General features: G+C 39.5%; 2 protein-coding genes across 4 annotated transcripts in view; one reads left to right on the forward strand and one right to left on the reverse strand.

Annotated features, from left to right (window-relative positions):
• galt (galactose-1-phosphate uridylyltransferase) overlaps positions 1-14,931 on the reverse strand; it is a 34,240-nt gene extending 19,309 nt beyond the window's left edge. For 2 of the 3 annotated variants that reach the window (XM_040157250.1, XM_040157252.1), the window contains exons 1-8: positions 14,836-14,931; positions 14,339-14,508; positions 13,240-13,409; positions 12,956-13,031; positions 11,909-11,957; positions 10,535-10,664; positions 9,464-9,520; positions 1,619-1,741 (exon numbers count right to left, since the gene is read on the reverse strand). In XM_040157250.1, the coding sequence (XP_040013184.1) occupies positions 1,619-1,741; positions 9,464-9,520; positions 10,535-10,664; positions 11,909-11,957; positions 12,956-13,031; positions 13,240-13,409; positions 14,339-14,375 (642 nt within the window). In that variant the 5' untranslated portion in view covers positions 14,376-14,508; positions 14,836-14,931. Of the gene's footprint in view, positions 1-1,618; positions 1,742-9,463; positions 9,521-10,534; positions 10,665-11,908; positions 11,958-12,955; positions 13,032-13,239; positions 13,410-14,274; positions 14,509-14,835 lie in introns of those variants that run through there. The other variant, XM_040157251.1, reaches the window with a different exon arrangement.
• Positions 14,932-14,952: 21 nt separating this feature from the next.
• On the forward strand, positions 14,953-19,189 carry sigmar1 (sigma non-opioid intracellular receptor 1). Its single transcript, XM_040157254.1, has 6 exons — positions 14,953-15,119; positions 15,276-15,327; positions 16,425-16,573; positions 16,935-17,027; positions 17,173-17,403; positions 18,941-19,189. The coding sequence occupies exons 1-5, from the start codon at positions 14,975-14,977 to the stop codon at positions 17,400-17,402; spliced, it is 669 nt and encodes a 222-aa protein (XP_040013188.1). The 5' UTR covers positions 14,953-14,974; the 3' UTR covers position 17,403; positions 18,941-19,189.
• Positions 19,190-20,139: the final 950 nt, after the last annotated feature.

The raw sequence follows: 20,139 nt of genomic DNA on the forward strand, positions 1-20,139 counted from the left end.
GGAAACAGTCTGGCGTTCTAGAGAAAACACTTCTCCGCTGAAAGTTAGATGGGAACATCAATACCACTCTCATGTCTGTGCGGTAAACGTGAAGCTCCAACCAGCAACAAGTCAGCTTAGTTTAACATAAAGACTGGAAAGATGGGGAAACAGCTGGTGTGAATCTGTCAAATGGTAACAAAATCCGTATACCACCACCTCTAATGTTTTAATTATTAAAAGATTATGTCTCGTTTGTGTAATCAGTGCAAAAAGTGTAAGTGCGAAAACGATAAATAACCATTTTACACAGGGTCACTGTTGTGCCAGACCGGAGTCTCCAGTACTGTCCAAGATAACCACAAACTCCCCGAGGTTAAACAAACAAGAAGTAACATGTTCCATCTTGGTCGATTTTTTTTACCTTTGGACAGAGCCATGCTAGCGCCCCCCCCTCCAGCTTTTTATGCTAAGCTACACTAAACAGTTGATGGCTCCACCTACATAGTTACCATACAGACATGAGGGCGGTACAATTCTTCTCATCTAACACCCGTCGAGAAAGTGAAAAGCCGTATTTCCCAAAGTGCAAAATTATTCCTTTAAGATAAACATTTCAAACAAAAAACATGGGAGGAAAGGTGAAAAAAACTGACATCAAATTATTGCTGTACTCTAACTTTAAGGACGACTTACGGGTCGAATACAAGGTGAGGTGACAAAGTGCTGCCGGTTAATCTCATTAAGACGAGATAAACTGGCAGCACATTTGATTGGCTTATCAGTGGATATACACACATGAAGCCAGTTTCAAGAAGGGTTTTAGTTGTGAATATCACCTGAGATAAGTATATTAAATAATAAAGTATCTTAAGTAAGACAACTCCCTACAGCTACAGGTACCAAGAAAGAAAAGATTTGACTCTGTCAAGTTTAATTCTCCCGTAGAAAGTTGGTTCACGGTTTACACTAAATGTCTGCTTACTAATAAGACATTTGCCAGCGTGCTAAATGTGCTCAGACCCTGTCTTCATTACTGCTGCTGATGCTCCACACACATGACTGGAGAACCACTCAAACATACACACACAGAGCTGGTTTTTCCTTCACGCAGGCTGAAGATGTGTGCCTCAGCATTATGCTAATGAGCATCTCTGCTGTCCAATCACACGGTTCACTGACTGACAGAAAAGCGGAGGATGTTAATGGGAAAAAGAGAGAACGATGAAGTGAGAGACAGAGAGAGAAAAATGGAGAGAAAGGGTTGAAGTAGATGGATGAAGGGAAAGGCAATGAGGGCAATCGGGGCAAGAAAAATATGATGTCGCTGTTTTGCAGAAATCTTGCGTTTAGAGACATTTTTTAAAACATTTCTCTGATGTTTATTATAAACCATTAACATATAACTATCTAAAATGACTTCTGATTTTCTGTTTTCTCCAAAGACAAGGGAAAAAAACTCCCTTCTCTAAGGGGTTGTTGAAAAGTATTCTGGGAAGTGTACGAGAACTCAAACTGATGTTGGACTTAATGAGACCAGAGGCGAAGTAAATGACAACTTTCTGAGGGTGAACATTTAGATTTCAATGTCCTTTTGAAATATCAAATGTCTGTGTTTTTATTTGTGTATGTGCTGCACCTTTTTCTCAGCCTCTTGCTTGGCGTATTGTAGCAGCAGCGGCTCTCCATGTTTCTGATAGTAGGCTCTCTGACAGCGGTCTGAAAGAGCTGGCTCATTAGGCAGGAAGTTGCTGGCCCACACCTATAATAACACAGGAAACAGGAGGAAGATGAAGGAAGACAATGATGAGACATGAGAAAAAAAAAAACAAGAATCTAGGATAAGACTAGGGTTATTTATGTATCTGTGTGTGTTTGTTTGTACTACACTCAAAATGAAAAGAACCTGTCTACTTTTTCCCACTGCCCTGATTCCGAATGGCCGCAGGATATCTGTGATTTGATGGGGTTATATATCAGTACCACTCAATAAATACTTGTTTCACAGATGCTGAGATATCTGGGTTTCAAAACTCATTCATTTTTTCTTTCAGGCTTCTTAGATGGATAAATGGGTTTTCCACTTCACCCGCCACTTTCATTTATTTCGGTACAGTGTGAAAATCAACATGAAGACGCTAAAATCTAATTGAGATAGGTAATTCCTCAAAGCGAACAAAATCAACTGGGTTCCATACACAAGCCTTAAAGGCCCTGAAAGTATTTTTTCTCAATCAGCTCCTTACTGTGAGCGTCTGGGTCCCACAGTACATGAACACAAAATGATCAGACAAAGTTGGATAAGTCGTGCTCATTTCATTTGAGCAATATTCTGCATTATGTGTTTTGCCTGTGCTCGGGTCACTAGTCTGAAGTGGGTGAATCTCAGTTGAAAAAAGGTGATGTCATGCACTTCTGTGCATCAGTCACAATGTACCAACACTGGAATTAAAATTTGACAGTTTTAAGGTTGTTTGCTTATGTTGCCAGGCCAGTGTCAACCACACCTGGTTAACACCTAAACTGCCATTATGAAGCAGCTTAATGAGTCCTGGAGTAGTATTTACTTATGAATATTCATTATTATTAGAACTTCAGATTTGAAACCAAGTTTTCAGGGGCTTAAACGTGCAGTGGCTCTTGATTAAAACAAAATTCACTGGAGATGAATTATACCCGACATATAGTAATGTCTGGGAAACAGGACCCAGGTCTGTCACACTGACAGCCACCCTGTCTCCCTTTCTTCTTATTTTGGCGCACAACCTCTCTGTTCCCCTAGATTCCTGGAATGTTCAAGACTTTCTCACTGACTGCGTTTACATGCGCATAAGTATCTTGATTTTGAGTCTAACCCTGTTTTTGATCATATTTGGAATATGACAATTTAAATGGAAAATGAAAAACCTGGTTATTCAAATCCCTGTTTTCATGATTTTAACAGCATCCAGGTTTCTGATGGTCTGCCTGTAGATGTGTCTTGATTTTCAGTACACAAAAGCACATTGAAATGGCTTTGACATTGCTTGCAGCCAACAGGAGAAAAATGAAATGAAGAACCCAGGAGGGGGCCCTCTTACACAGGAATACACTCCTGCTGAGGAGCTGACCCTCTGCAATGATGAAGGTCAATCATAAAAAAAAAAATTGCCAGGGAAAGCCAAAGGGGTTCGCCAGTCTCTGAACACTCTTGCCCTTCTCAAAGACCCTCTCACAATCCGTGCATTAAGCTCCTCGGGATCTTCAATAGGGGAAGTACAGGCCTTAGGTAGCACATCCGGGTTTCTGAAAGCTGGGAAAGAGTCTTATCCAGGTTTCTGAAACCTGAGGCGTGTACTATGAAGCAGGATTTGTGATCGGCGAGGTAACTTCAGGTTGAATCCTGGGTTTTCAGGGTCACAACGGTGGTTCACTTCTTTCGGGGTTAATCACCATGGTAGCTAATGCTGCACACCTTACCTGCTCCAGAGCAGGTTAACTGTGGAAGATAGGATCAAAACCTGTCAACAGCCCAAATACTGACCAATCAGATCACTGGAAAAACAAAGTAATCATTTCTACAGGATCCTGAAGTGAACAAACGAGTTTACAATAAAGTGACAAATAATAAAGAGCAATAGATATTTTTATAGATCAGTCGAATCGTTTTGCTGTTTGAGGCTTTCCATGTGTCACTCTGGTTTTAAAACAGAGCTTCTAACAAATGGAGGGAGAGTCTATCTCAATAAATAACTATTACAGATTCATTATAATTGCACAAAGATTTTTTGATTCCCGACAGGATTACTGACAGTGTTGATGATTTTAAACTCTTATTCTATCATAGCTCAGAATAACATGAGGAGACTCGGTGAAGATAATTGGAAATAAAAACTAAACCCTCTGATGTCTTTTATTAGGAAAATTATCCACACACTGATAATATTTCCCATGATTATAAATGATCATTTCAGTCAAATTGACCTTATCAGACATGAGCTACTTCTCTTCTCTCCTTTCCTCTCTGCTTCGGCAGCAGAAACAGTCTGACATTATTTTAACTTCTTTTTTTAAATCTGCATCACATATTGATAATTGTTTGTTCATCATCGGACAAAACAGCAAAAATACTCAGTAAAACCTAATCATTATTCCTGTACTTATTTACAGTGTATCCTTAGCTGGACTTTAATAATTAGATATAATTTCTAGATTTTCTTTTGTATTCCACTTATGTGATCATATTGTTTACATTTCGCCTTGTTGAATATCACCTGTGGTTGTCGCTATAACTGAATTTACCTGCAGGTATCACCGTTTCCTCTTATATCATATGAAGTGCTTTATTCATATGAAGTGCTTTATTCACGGTTCTGACGATATTGCCTGTAATGAACAACTCCGCGTCTTTCACAGGAGCGCTCTCACAGCCGGACATGAAAATCCACAGTTAACTGAGCCAGTTGACAACCAGCTTCGTGATACAGGGTATCCAGGGCGGCCAGTGTTAGGCTCAGTGAAGCCAGGTAACGGAAATATGTCCTGGGTATGTTGAACTAGCTTCATAGTACCGGCCCCGGGACACTAGTAAACACAATCATTCCTGTCCCCCAGATGCCCCTTAGGGTTTTCTGGGTCATTTACTTGATAATTCCCAGGATATACTGTAAACCAGCCACTTTCTCTCCTCAGCCCAATCATTTTTATACTGTAGCCCATTTGTTGCATGGTAACGCAGTTGAACGCTGGGATCCGTTTGAAAGTATGTACCCCAGAACAATAATGTAACACTACCAAAAGTAAAAGCAGATGTAATGTTTATATTCATGAAATTACAAATTCAAGCAAGTCTCTGAAAAATGAATTTTATACTCTATGGAAATAAATGAAAAGCAGTGTCTGTCTGGATGGAAAAAGAATTAATGAATTAAAAATACATAAAAACATATATCACAATGACACAGTCTTTTACTACCCCCCTTAAAAACTATATGTAGATTATTGGAGTTTACCAGAGGAAAAGTAAAATACTTTAAAAGGGGTTTTGATTTCACTTACATTTACAAAAAAATACACTACAGAATAATGTTGTGCACATTCTTAAAGTCAACCTAAAATTACAGCTGTAGAAATCAGTGTGAAACTGTTTACTTAACCGACACAACTGCCTCAAATATAGTTAACATACTGTAAATGTCAGGACGATATCCCATGTGCCCATAGAGGCAGAAACACACACACTGACAAAATTAGCTTCCTGATTGTGATTAATAACATCTCTAAAAAAAAAAACCATTTACAAGTTTAAAGAAGTTGTTTTGATATCTGACTGGAGACAAACACATTGTTCTCTCTTTGCCCTCATCAGCCACCAACTGGCATTCTCTACCAGACAGTATTCACACTCAGTGAGACTTTGACATTAACCGTGACTGAGGGAGTAAACGTCCCCGAAAAAAATAAAAGGTTTGATGCCCTAACAACAGATGAGATAGGTCAGTTCATTTGTGGAAAACATTCATCTGTGTTACTCAGCGTGTCAAACAGCACTACAGTTCATTTTAATTCATGCTTTGGAGTAAACACTTTTAGGCTCCAGAAATGAGCTTCATAATGTACTTCTACAGCATTTCAGAAAGCTTTTTATGGATTACAGTGAGCATCAGGACAGGCATTCACATAATTTATGTTTGCACTTAATGGTATTTTAATGGAAGTAAAAGCGGGCAAAGACTGCCAAATGACTCCAGCATTCAACTACTGACTCAGTGCTGCATGATGAATCAGTAGTTAAGATAACTGTTTCTCAGCTTGAGAATAGGATGTATTTACATACGGGTTTGTCAAAATTAGCTTCCAGAGTGTGAAAGTATGGAATGTATATTGTTATACAAGTAAGACCTTCACAAAAATATTGATTAGTTATGCTGCACTGAGGAATATAAATGCGTGTATCTGTTAATAAATGACAGCAGTTTTTCTTCTGGCCTATAGATTTGTTTCTTTTCTTTATTTGTGCAAGTAGTTTAGGCTAGGAATTGCTATATATATATATTTTTCTAATTTGTAGAGAGATTTTAAGCCTTTTACAGTATAGTTTTACTGAAAGTAACATACTGTATTTATGCCACCAGCAGTAGTTTTTCCAATTATAACACTCCATCGCATCATGAAAAGAGTAATAATCAGACACTTTCTCTGCTGCTTTAAGCAGTACCGCTTCAGGCTGAATGGCAAATTGTTTTCTGATTAAACACTCCTCTTTCACCCAGAATGCAGTGCAGGAATCACACTGTCATAGGCTCTTATAAACTCTTTCCTTCTCTCTTTACAAGGGAAAGGGAAAATAAGCTGCATTAACTTCATGGGGAAAATGTAACACGGGTCCTCTTGTTGATCAGTAGCTTCATCACTTTTTAATTTGGAGGCACTTTATGAGTGTCCTGCTGGCCTTTCCTCGAGGGCATGTGTCATATAACTGTATTTTCCTAGGTTTAGATTCATGAATAATACTTAGTATGTAATAAAGCAAATGCAATAAAATAATATTTAAAAAGTCTGCAAATTATTAATGTTTCCCGGAATTTTTGCCTTAAGCCTTGGTAAGATTCCATGCACAATTATTGCCATGACAGTAGAAACCAGATTAGCTTTATGTTAATATTAATGGCTTTTGAATATTGGCTAAAGGCTGTACCATGTTTATGATCATAATCCAGGAAAGACAGTGACACAATCATGGTTGTGTGAACTGTGTGAATGTGTGTAAATATTGTACATCTACGTGCCTCCAGGCATGTATAATAGTGTGTGTGGATATACAGCATCTGCGCACCTGCCAGCGTCTGTAGCTGTGGGTCTATTTGTTCACCTGTTTTTTTGTATACACTGATCTATCTCCTTTCCAGCAGCAGACTGCTGAATCTCAGAGAAGAGCAGAAAAAATAAAGATATTACACTAGAGAAAAACAAAGTATATGCTCCATGCCTATCAGACAGAATTTCTGAAAATGACAGGTATTACTCTCTACAGCTATTATAACACCACCACCCCTTTTATATTCAGCTTCCAAGTGTTGCTCTTCAACAGTGAAATACATACTTAGGATGTAAGTATGAACCCAATAACCCTCTGCTCCTGAGAGGCAAATGCTTTCAAACACATTCTGAACATTTCACATAATTAATACTGTATATATTTTGGGCTACTTACATAAAAAAGGACATTGCTATTCCGGAGGCATATGTTTTCCCTCCTCCACTTGCAGGAAAATACTGTACATACAGCTCCTCTCCTGTGAGACGAAAGTTATCAGGAGCAACGCTGCCTCCAGAACATCATTAACATTTTCTGTTCGTTATTCTTCAAAGTTTACGATCTATGCTTCATACGTTTTGGCCTGAAGGGGTTGTCTGGCTGTACTCACAGACACACACACACACACACACACACACATCAACGCTACCCCTTTCTTGAACTTTGATGTCTTAAGGAAGGGATATTTGGACTGCAGGAAATAAAAAAACAAAACTGCTAAAACTTTTAAAAAGCTCCATCAAAGCCTGGATCCGGTTTTGATTTTGAATTGTTTTATACTGGACCACATGAAAACAACACAACATGCTTTTTGATCTGGTAACACTTTTATAAAAGTTAACAAGATTTTGACAGCACCTGAACATACACCCAATAGCCACAACATTAAAACCGGTAACTGGTTTTAATGTTGTGGATGATCAGCGTTTGCTGTATATTACAGGGATTTTAAACCATCAAAAGCATAAAGCTGAAAGCGTCTCTCTTTATAGAGGCTGGATCTTCCTGTACTGTCTTTGAAGCAACTTTTCTGAAGAAACAAATAAATAAAAGCCCTTAGATCTGCCATGTAACATCTATTGTATGAAACAGTGTTAAAAACCATGTTCGATTGAGGTCACATACTGCCATCTTCTGCTTATTTCTATATTACAGACTTAGAAAACTTGAAGCACAAATCCAAATAGTCCTTTATGTCTATCTTTCAAAAATTTCTTTTACTCCAAAAACCTGAGCTTTCCCTGGATTTGAAATGTTGTAGATTAACCGGAGAGCAGGAAAGCCAATGATTCAATGCAGTTAGCTGTTTAGTTTGAAGTTTTCCATTTGAAATGTCCTTTATTTTATTTTTTTGCAATGTGATGCTCTACTGTCATTAATAACATCTTTTTCTGTTTACACTTACAATAGTTAAATCTCCTTTAAAAACACATAAAATATTAAAGGCAAGGATTCCAAACTGCTGCTATATTTGTGAACAGCAGTGAGCATTCAAGACAGAATTCTTAAAGGAATAGTTCAACATTTTGGGAACAAGATATAACCTGTTTATTAATGAGCTTTAGAGGTGCTGGCAGGCAGATTTTTTTTTTTTTTTTGTATTGCTTTTGGTCAGAATCAAGCTAGCTGTTTGCCCCAGCTTTCAGTGTTTATGTTAAACTAAGCTAACCACCTGCTAGCTTCATATTTAATGGACAAACATGAGGATGGTATCAATCTTCCCATGTAACTATCAGCAAATAAGCTTATTTGGAAAAATGCTCAATGAAAACTATCAGCTTTTGTTTGTGTGCTGCCTTTAGCACAAATGAGAAACCTGAAGTAGTTCTCATCCATTTAACATATTTTTCCATCGCTATCAATATTAAACTTGTTTACTGATTGCTCTGTTAGTAATATTCTCATCATAGTGTATTAACTTCATAAATAAAGATGAACAGATGGTATCATGGCATCATTCAGAGTGGCTTCTGTGGTCAATCAGAAAGCCATCTTTATTTGCTTGGATAGCTGACATATTATTTTGACAATGTTGACAATATTGCTGTTTAAAATTCAACATATCACTTTGTCTGCCCCAACTAACCATCCTTCTGTTTTTGTCAGCCTCCCTCCTGATTGTGCTCGTTCTCAACATCACACTCCGAGGCGACAGTCTGACAGGAAATGTCTCTGTCTCTCTGAGGTATTAGTCTTGCCTGAATCGCCTTACTGAATAGGCAAACACAAAAAGGCGAGAACACGCCTGTGCAGTAATATAGGTGTGACTATGTATTAAAAAAAAAAGCAATAGAAGAAGAAAGAAGAGACACACAAATACGCACTGACATAAAATGTGACAAAGGCACACAGGCGCTGGTGATTTCAGAATGCAGAGTCGATTAACAGCTTCTATGTTGAGACATGTCTGGCTCAAAGCATTTAAGTGAGTACTTTTTAAACACATGTCAACTTCATTGTTATAGTGAATCTGAAAAGCCAGCATCTCAGATGTGCAAATTGGACCAAAGTGACAGACTGTACTGTGAAAATTTGCAAATGTCTTTTATCTGTGTAGCTGAAATTCCTCCACATCCAGATAAGACTGGAGTAATGAAGCATAAAAGGGGTCATGTTCACGCATTTCCACATACATATCAGTCAAAGAATAGTTTGCATGTGAATGCACAGCATGTGTGAATTTCCTACCTGACAGTGAGGATGGGGATTTGAACAACCCATCATGGCTCCTTTATTCTCAAATATCTTAAAACAGAAAAAATAGGGCAGGTTAGTCCAGGGTTTAGTCCCTTCCATCCCTTGCTGTAGTGTGTATGCAAGTGTGAAATTTAAACCCGAGCAATTTTGTTTCTTGCAGTAGTGAATAATAAAACACAATAACATCAGCCACAAACATCTATCACCATCCAGGCCAACATGGTGGGGATGGTTTGGAGAATTATATATTTTGGAGGAATTTTTTTTTTTTTTTTATACTGGGTTGACCTGTGAATATAATCTAAAAATGTCAATACTTTGGTGGTCGAATTCCTGTGTAGACTAAAGAAATGGGCTGGAATATATGCGGTTGCATTCTGGAGGTGAATGTCCTATTCATTTATCCCATAGCTAATGATATGTGATTGACTATTTGATCATGTTGAAATGGGCACAATAAAATCTTCCTGTCTAATTATGTCTTCTTGAAAAACAGAAAAAAGGGAGAACCCAACAAAATATATGAAAACCACTGAACTATTCAGTTTTGGATTTCGGATCAACTCAGCAACTAAAGTGCAATGATTTTCTCATGATTGCTCAGATTGTGATTTTATGGTTCGAGCCTGTGTCATTTTACAGTAATGGTTTATAACGACCTTCAACACACTGAGCTGAAAAAGCTGTAATACTGCAAATTCTTCTACCCATATACCAACTGAAACCTCTAAATCCATCAACATAAATACAATATCTAAATTTGCTGTAATATTCTCAGCACATGAAAAAGGAAACATTTAAATTTGAGTGTGCGAGTTTGCCCAGAGGCATCATTAAAGTTTCATCTAATTCAATACAAGACACATTAAAATGAAAAATTAGAAAGAGCAGAAAACTGGATGTTCAGTGACACTGGATCACGGAGTGAAAAGTTTACCTGTTACAATTTTACAACTATCCAGCCCTGGGAAAAATTAAATCAACGATGTGTGAATGTAATTAAGAATGTGTGTGTGTGTGTGTGTGTGTGTGTGTGTGTGTGTGTGTGTGTGCAGCTCATACCTGAACCCAAGGGTAGGTAGTGCCTAGTTCGTCAACAAGCTCTGTCCACTTGTCAATCACCTTGACAACCTCATGTTTTTTCATGAGAGGGACGGTGACGTCAGACCAGGGATGGAAACACATGACCTTACTGTGAAACAGACGCAGAAAGAGAAAGAGAGGACGGCAGCAGAGCGGTTAGATAGTAGGCAGGTAACAGTTGCCGCCATCTAGGCACAAAATCTCCTGCAGTAATCTGAAACTTTTTTTTTTTTTTTTTCATCTCAACAATATTGTTAAAAATGTTAAATGATTTTTTGTTCTTGCCTGCCATTGTTCTGGTTGTGAAATACAGTTCATATAATTCACATAATTAGGTTCAGTTAAAATCCATTATCCATTTGTTGTGTGAGTCTGCTGCGGGACTCTTCAGGAACGTCAGTACAGGCTGACAACCATGTAAGAAAACTTTATATGCAAAGGCTTTGTGCTGCTCAGCTCTCTGTGGGAGTCGTAATAATACATTACTGTGTATTGTGCATGTAAGTGAGCACTTAAAAAAGCATCAGCTCTCCTGTTAGGCTTCTCAGACCATCTATTGACTCTGACAGTAATTAAATGCAACAGTCAATACCTATAGATCGCAAAGCTGGTTCGAAAGTTTGGCGTTCATGACTGAGTACAAAAAACTCCCAGGAATAAAGATTTGCAAGATATGGCCACAGGTAAAGCTCTTATCCCCCGCTTACCAATATACAGTTTCTGAGGGAAATATCACCCGACTGAAATCTATGCCATCATAACCTCAGTCAAACATCTGCAGTAGTTCTTATTAAACAGAGTGTTGAGGCAACATCCCCATCTGCTGGTGGCATATTGGAAACACGCAGTACAGTGTGAATTTGTGATTTCTTTTTTTTGCTTAGCACAAGGTGTCCTGAAAACAGGTGGCCTGCAGTGCTTCGATTAACAAAATGAGCTTCACCAAACAGCTGATTATGATGATGACGATCACAACAACCCATGAAAGTGGCCTCAGCATGAGTGCTCTCGTCAGTTCAAGTTCAATTAGTCATAAATTTGAATGTATCAAACTTTAAAAAGGAGCATGTTATGTCAAATTATGTACAGTATATATTTGTTTAATATATATATCTCATTATAACAACTGTATTATCATTAGGATCAGGCAAACATAAATGTTTGGCGTTTGCTGTTTTGTAGCTAACTTTCATCTTCAGTCGCTTGTCATGTTTCAATATATAACACACTGTCCATATTAGTCCAAGTAAAAATATAAATACATATAAAACTTTTAAACAGCTAGACAGTTTACATTACGATTCCCGTACTGTACAGTACGTGTCTGACTGTGACATCAAGCTTTGTTCTTACCAGACGCCCCTGGCAGCTTTAAACTGGAACAACGGGTGCTGATACGAACCTGAAGAACACAACAGCAAATTTAAGCTGCTTTAAAATGTAAAAATGTCGGACTGCACACTTTCAACACTTTATTTGCTTTGTGATTTTGACTGAACAGTTTATTGTGCCTTGAGGTTTTCTCAAAATAAAATAATATGTGCCAAGATTTAAATAAAATACTCCTCGAAGGATTACATTTAAAGAGATAAACAGCTATACACATGTATGTGACAGTATAACATAGTGTATATTTTTATTAAAAAAAAAAAAAACAACAACTTCTGAATATATCTAAAAACTACATTTCTGCACTTAACAACGACACTGCGCGTACCTCCGCCAAGGCCAAACAATCCTACACACGTCTGTCTAGCTCTTATGATAGAAAAATAAAAGCAAAAAAGGAAATAGTCTGATAACATAAAGGCTTTATTTGTTTTAAAACATAGTACGTACAAATCTGTGTGTAATGCGGATTCAGCATTTTCCTCCACCAGATCTGGATTACTATCTGAATCTGTACCAAGCTGTACAAACTCATAGATCTCAGCACCATAAATATGTCTGTTTTTCTACATCAAGATCCATACATTATTTCCTGAGAAACTGACAAAAATGTTGAAAAATGCTTTTATCTCCCAATGTTAAGGAGAGTGTTTCCTGGATCCGCCCCTTTAACCGCATCCACACCAGAATTTAATGGGTTCTTCCCTGGCCCATGCCCCATCCCTCCACCAAGTCTGATGCAAAATCGGTTGAGTAGTTTTTTCGTAATCCTTACGACAAACAAACAAACAGACAAACCTACCAGCAAACAGACACGGGTGAAAATATTACCTCCTTAGTGGAGGTAATAAACACATGAAGTGTGATGTGGAGTATTCAAACAAAAACATTTTGAAAGCTTTTTCTGGTTTGTTTTTGACATAAATATGGCAAGTGGTTGTTTTTTTTCTATATTACGTGAAACAATGACTTGTGTATTAATCCTTTTACAGTATCAGAAAAGACACTCACCTGGGTCTGGAGCATCTGGCTGAAGAGCAGGGAAGTCATTTTCAAAAACAAAGGTGCTGTCGTAGTCTGGATTTACCTGGAGGGTCAGAGACCGACAGACAAAGAAACATAAATAGGAGAGAAATTCCAAATTCATTTTGTCCTCCAAATGGAATACCATTAATAAGGCAACATATGTCGTTTGGTAGCTGCATTGTCTAAACATGACCAAACTAACTGTCATTCCCAGTCTGATGTTGGCCTAAGTATATATCTGTTCATTTTCTTTATCTTCCTGCTCTTACCTCTCCATTTGCACGTGTGTTCCCAGGACAGAGTGGGTTGCAGGGGTCATGTCTGGGAATGTGCTCCTCAGGAGGTTTTTCTACCTGACCTGCCCAGGGTCTCTTCATGCGGTGGGCCGACACCAGGACCCAGCTGTCCCGCAGAGGGTTATAACGCAGGTGCTGGTGCTCTGAGGTATAAGACACGAAGCAATTTAACTCAACACACATGATTACAGAGCTGCTGATGTGTCTTGTTGAATAATGCCAAGCACGGCTTAGATTCATGGTTATTTTAATGATCTATTAATTTATCATTTTTTAAATAATAAATAATTTTGTCTATCATATGTGAAAATAATAATAATAATAATAATAATAATAATAATAACAATAATGTACTTGTTACTACACATAAGAAACAGGAACCAATGAGTGAAGTGTCTGTGGATTCTACAGGATGGCCGTTTGCTGTTGCAGCAGTTCATAGCAGTAACAGCAGCAGGAACTCGGGTCACGAGGCTGCACAGCTGGCTTTGTGTGCTGTAGGGCAGTAAGATCATAATCTGTCGGCGCAGCCTGGCAGATTGGCTTAATCACTGAAGTATGTCGCCGGGCACACTGATCTGACATCCAAATGCACTGATTTCGGCAAAACCTATACAAGACTAAGTCTCTTTTACACGGACACTTCAGCGAGACCATACTCGACTGAAAAATAGTCTGCTTTTACGGTTACACTAGTACCGGACAATTCAGCCTCAGGGCAGAACATGGCTAAAGACATTTTATGAATTGCTTGGACCTACTGGTAAACTCGGCTGGCAAACAGTCCACGAAGCGTCACTCTGGTTCGCAACATCATTCGGTTTTAATGATTTGCTCACAATTGCGATACGTTTTGGTGGAGGGCAGTGGAATAGTAATCCTAAAAGCTGTCAATACCGATGGAGAGGCTCTGTAGTGTCATAAACCCAAGCCAACTTCAACAGTGTGTCCCACTAACTGCCGGACTTCAAACTGAGTGTGGAATTACTACACAGACGTTAACGGTACCTTCTGCGGCTAATGGTATCTGGCTGAAGGAAACGAGCTCTGTTGAGTCGACAACGCTCCATACCTCTTGGATCAAAACTGGCTTCTTCTTCGCCGCTCATGTCGGTCGTGCCGTTCGAGCGCTGCCACCTCTCTGCTAAATCTCTGAACCACCAACCCCTGCTGAACTTCAGGCAGCAGCTGCTACCCAGCTCTGTCCCGCGTCCGCCTTGTCAACATGCCTTGACCTACTTCCTGTTGTTTGACAAGTTAAAAAAAAATAAAAATTTAAAAAAAAAACAACGTGCTCTTTGGGACAAAACTACACGTGATGAACAACCTCTAAAAATAAAAAAATACGCGCGCAAACGAACAACTAATACTAACATGAAATCTAAATTTTCGTTTTAAGCACAATATCTTAAAATGAATCTTGTGGGTAATTGTTTTTTATATAAACACGCAAAATAAATCCAAACCACCTAGAGGGGGTTTTACAATATGCTGGCAACCCAAGAGTCGCCGTTGCCTACGCGACAAACTCGGCTTCTGATTGGCCCAGCAGCGACGTCCCGCCCCCACCTGAGCAGGAAGAAGCTGTCAGCTGTCACTCCACGCCTCCTCCGCTGGTGGCGTGTTGGAAGCGACCAGGTCTTCCCCCCTGTGTGCACATGTAGTCGGACCTGCCGCTGCGTCTCCGTCTGTGTGTGTTGTTTCAGCCATGTCCGCAGTCAAAACGAGCGTCAGACTGCTCGCGTTCGCCGCACTCGCCGTCCTGGCCCTGCTGCTGCTGCGGCACTGGATGGCCACCAAGCAGTACGTGTTCAACAAAGACGACGTCGCCAGGTTGGCCAAACAGTACGCAGGTGAGTTTGACCGCGAGGGGGACGGTAGGTCTACACCGAGTCAAGACCACCCGGCAGTTCACTCCAATGCCGTTGGAAGTAAACGTATACTTAGGAGGGCAGCCCAAACAGTCCTCCTCCCTCTCCTCCATATTTACTGTATGTCTCTGTTTTCAGGACAGGACCACGAGCAGGCCTTCTCCAAAGTAGTGGTGGAGCTCAGGAAAAGGTACCAGTTACATCGTTTTACACTAGAAGTCCAATCAGACACTGACTCCTGTGTAAACACTCACAGCTGCAACCAATCCGACAGCCATCGCCATTAAGGGCCTTGAGCACTTGACCGGCTCCGGCCAAGAAATGTCTGGTCTCTTTTGCTTAGGGGATAAATCAAGCATCAGAATTGTGACTGACCCACGTTCTGCCACTCGACTGATCATTTCAGCATTAGACTGTCGGTAATTCAAACCCAGCCTCAGTGGTTGAAGTCACATGGTGTGTGACGTGTTGCAGAACTGGGCCCATATTTTTCAAACTTCTTAAAAGTTTGGACTTAAGTGACCGATAAAAGTAAGGATCCTTCACTTTTACAGCTACAGGAAAAACTTTTTCTTTTCACTTAAATGCTCTTAAATGTCAGAGAGCTCCAGAGGTCTCTTGAACTGGCTAAGACTAGATCCTGAGTGACTGCAGAACAGAAACAGAACCGAGCACGCCTCTGTTTTCTGTCCAGTAATAACAGTACTAATACATTAGCTGAATCAGTATAATTAAGAATAGAGTAGGCTTAGTTTTGATTTGCATTTGAACATTTGATAGGATGTTAGAGGACTTCTTTTTCGAGTCTCTCTTAGGTCTTTTGACATGTCGCTGTAAGTATAGGAGGAAGTCACTTGATAAATGTGTCTTATTGCTCACACACAGCAAAGAACTTTCTTACTCTTTACACTTTAGAGCATACTTGTGTAATTCTTAGAAGTTTGATAAAATACCACCAAATCCTCTTATTTGGGAAGCTGGGCCCAGTGAATATTTAGCAGTTTTGCTCGATCAGTTATCAAAACTGTTGATCGACTAATCCTTTCAGCACTACTTGCAGACCAGTGATTTACTTGAAAGGTCGCACAGGAACCGGCTCACTTTTGCAAACCGAAACGGACAAAAGCTCTGCATCCTTGCACTTAATCCCCTGCTGAAACCCCTGAGATAATCATCCATCACTCTTCCCCAGGCAGTATTTCACTCATCTATATGATGTGAGTATGCATTGCTAGGTCGCTAGATAAAGAGTACTAGAGAAGAGCTGATGAAGTGTGACTGAACTAGGTATCCTGGCCACATCCTGCCAGACGAGGACCTGCAGTGGGTGTTTGTGAATGCTGGAGGCTGGATGGGCTCCATGTGTCTGCTCCACGCTTCGCTTACGGAGTACTTGCTGCTGTTTGGTACCGCGCTGGAAACAGGAGGACACTCAGGTGAGCAAAGGGGCGGGTTAGAAGTCGCTCTCTTTGTCCTGCCAGGCAATATGGGAAAACATTAGCTGCATAGATCATTTCCAAGACAAGAAGAATCAAAATAAAACAGTAAATTAAATATTCTAAATAGTGGGCAAACTTTTTTGTAGAGGATAGCTTCTGTTGTTGTCATGCTATGAAGGAAAAAAACTGCATACTCGCCTTTGTCATATTTTCCCACACTTTCAAAAGCATACATCCTTGGGAGCCTTTTTCATGGCAGGTGTGATGTATCTCCCCTTGTTCCTTTCTCAGGATTTGGCGACTAATCTGTGTAGAAAACTGTAAATTTAACTCCATGTCCACTTCCTGCTTCCGTCAGGTCGTTACTGGGCTGAGATTTCTGACACCATCATCTCCGGCACTTTCAGACAGTGGAAGGAGGGGACAACCAAGAGTGAAACATACTACCCTGGTAATAGTTGAACACATTTTAATCATAAATGTTATGTTTTTTAGATAAATGTTTGACTATTCGTCCTTAATTATCGAGATAAATGTATCTGGTCGAGTATTTTTTCTGTTTCTTTTCTCGTACTTCCAAATCTTTTGTCTCACAGGTGACACCATCGTACATGGTGTAGGCGAGGCAACGTCAGTCCAGTGGAGCGCGGGGACGTGGATGGTGGAATATGGCAGAGGTTTCATCCCCTCCACACTGGGATTCGCTCTGGCTGACACCCTGTTCAGCACCCAGGACTTCCTCACAATGTTCTACACCGTGCGTGTCTACGTCAAGGGTCTGCTGCTGGAGGCTGGTACACTTCTTTCAGACGCCGGAGTCTTCTGAGGCACGGTCACAATTTCAATTATTAAAAAATTTCACCTGTAATTGTAGACTATCCAAATTTTCTTCCGCACAGTTGATCCAATAGTCATTCAAGTTTTTTTCGCCTCTCAAAGGCTATACAAAAGAAGGTGCTTGACTCCACCTCAACCAGTGGTCTTAACATTTACCCTGTGACGTCAAACTGCTGTACTGCTCCTCAGAATCGCCCAAGAACATGTCATTCTGAATCTAATCGTCACATAGTCCTTCAGAGATACTCGCCATCTTACTCCACACAATAAGCAGTCCTCTGAGAGCTCAAACTGCCTAAGTAGTGAGTTAGGTCTTCAGTACCCATAAAAATACACATCGTCCATATTATTTTAGGATCTGGCCGAAAGACCTTACAACTACTCTTTCCAAAATCTACGATTTTTCTGAGAAAAATTAGACAATAACCAGATTTTGGAGTACTAACTTTTTCAGCAACCAACGACATTTACTAAGCAGTAAATATCAGGAAAAACGCAAGTTCAAACTGGTTATTGCACATTTGGGGACAGAGGAATTACTTTTAAAACAAATATTCAATGCTTAATTTAGCTTTTTAAAACAAATACAAAATATATAATGCAAAACCAAAGCCAATATTTTCATAGTAAATACCCGTTTCATATTTATATGCATGTGGTTTCTCAGTAAATGAGGAACTTGTGTGAATCTAGTTTTATGAAGATCTGACTTGCATCGTTTCCTCATTCATCACCGATCCGTTTGTACTATGTATATTTTTTGAAAATGTGGACTGGGGGGGGTGTGTTGAAGAAAACTGCCTTGCTGATGTGTGTGTTATGTCCTATCTTGCCCCGATTATGAACCGTAGTCAGATTCATACCAGCTCAGAGACAAGAGTGTTTTAATTATTTTAATTACTGTGTCTTGGTTTGTGCTCGACTATTTCAGATTGTGACTGAATCGACTGTGCAGCACTAGATTGATTTCAATGGAGCAATTTTCATATTTCTCCCTTTTGTTCATTTAGCAATCCCATTATTTTTAGCTTAATGTATAATGGGAACCCTTTAAAATGTTGGCACAATTTAAGTAAGAAAATGGAAAAACTTAAGTACTTTAGACATCTGTTTTGATATACTGTAATTTTACATGTTTCATTCATTCATTTAATTGGATTGAATTGAATTTGCAGAAGGTGATTTCATTCATAAACTGTCATTTTATGAGAGTAAATAGATTTGGCACAATATTTTTTTTGAAAAGGTAACTGTACTGTAGAGATCAACTTGAATGATTTAAGGTTCTGACCAAGCTACATGGCTACAGTTTCCTCAGCCTCTGTTGAACGTCTGGAACTTTGCACTAGCCCAACAGGGCAAAAAGAAAACACTATCCACAGACCTCGTCCTCTACATTTCCACATTGTAATGTAATACTGAGCAGAAATGGCAGAAAATCAAAGCCTTCTGGAAATGTTATTTGTGTACTTCACTTGAAATTGTACTGTACAAGCAAATTACTGCTGCTGAATCTCCTGTCTCCAGGTTGCCTGAACCCATCAATCACCATACGGGCTTTCCATGAGAGACAAAATATACTGTAACTACCCAAAACTGGAGTTAATCAGTTTACGTACGGCGGCATCAGTAGCAGTGTGTTCTCAGATGGATGGCAAAACAAAATGATGGATAGAAAACCTTTTACTATACCTTGAATGCTAAGGAGTGGAGGTGCAATTTACTTTAAGGTAAAGATGGAAACTGACACTACCAGAAGAAATAAATGTTTTTGAAGGAAAATGTCACGAGCCTGTTTTAAATTATTATTACATGTACATTATTCAAATGAATCTACAAGAAGTCACCTCTACTGAACTTTTACTTCAAGGCTATCCTATTCATCACAGAAGCCTATAATCATATTATATAATGATATATACTATATATATAATTTACACAGTGTTGGTTTTCAGTGAACTACTATAAAATCAGAGCAGGTAATTCATCACCCTTTCCCCAAAAAACAAACACAAACAAAAATTAGGGGCAGTTTTATCAGGTAAAGAGAAAATGAGTGAAATCACAAAATTGACCTCATACAGTATACTCTGGAGAATTAATAGTTTAGGGAGGTTAGGGATTGTGAGGCCAAGAGAATAGAAGACAAACACATCCGTCCTCATCTCCGTCCGTAAATGTCAAGAGGATGCAGACAACCTGATTTGTTGTCATCATATCCATGAGAGAGGTCCAGGTGATGAGGATAGACGTGTGTGTGTGTGTATTTCTTGTGGGTGTGAGTTTTCTTTTGCCTGCTTTTGTGCGTATGTGTGTGTGAATGTCCATGCTTGTGTACGAGTTCTACATAGCATCGCACATGTGCACACATGCAGTATATCCACTCTGTGATGTTCCTGCTCCCTGCCTATCTATCCATCTGTGCATGTGTGTTACCATATCATCCCAGATATAGATTTAACGTCAGCCTAACAAACTGGCCTGACCCCCCTGCCCTCCTCCTCTTTAAGCCCTTTAAAGGAGATGTATTCAGAATCGAAGACAGGCGACTGGTGCTGAAATACCAGCATGCTCAGGCAGCGGCTGCACCTTAATGGGACAGACGACGTTCCCCTTTGACTAATCGCTTGGCTTTTTCGAGGCTGATGATGTCCTCCCACCACAGGTTGGGACTCTGCAAATATATCATTTAGGGGTGAACACACACAAGCACACAAAGTGAGGAA

This window comes from Xiphias gladius, chromosome 20, assembly GCF_016859285.1.
Source record: "Xiphias gladius isolate SHS-SW01 ecotype Sanya breed wild chromosome 20, ASM1685928v1, whole genome shotgun sequence".
Lineage (NCBI taxonomy): Eukaryota > Metazoa > Chordata > Actinopteri > Istiophoriformes > Xiphiidae > Xiphias > Xiphias gladius.

Coding starts and splice junctions, on each gene's coding strand:
- sigmar1 (XM_040157254.1), top strand. CDS start 14,975: ATGTCCGCAGTCAAAACGAGCGTCAGACTGCTCGCGTTCGCCGCACTC. Junction 15,120..15,275: donor GTTGGCCAAACAGTACGCAG/GTGAGTTTGACC, acceptor CTCTGTTTTCAG/GACAGGACCACGAGCAGGCC. Junction 17,028..17,172: donor GAGTGAAACATACTACCCTG/GTAATAGTTGAA, acceptor TTTGTCTCACAG/GTGACACCATCGTACATGGT.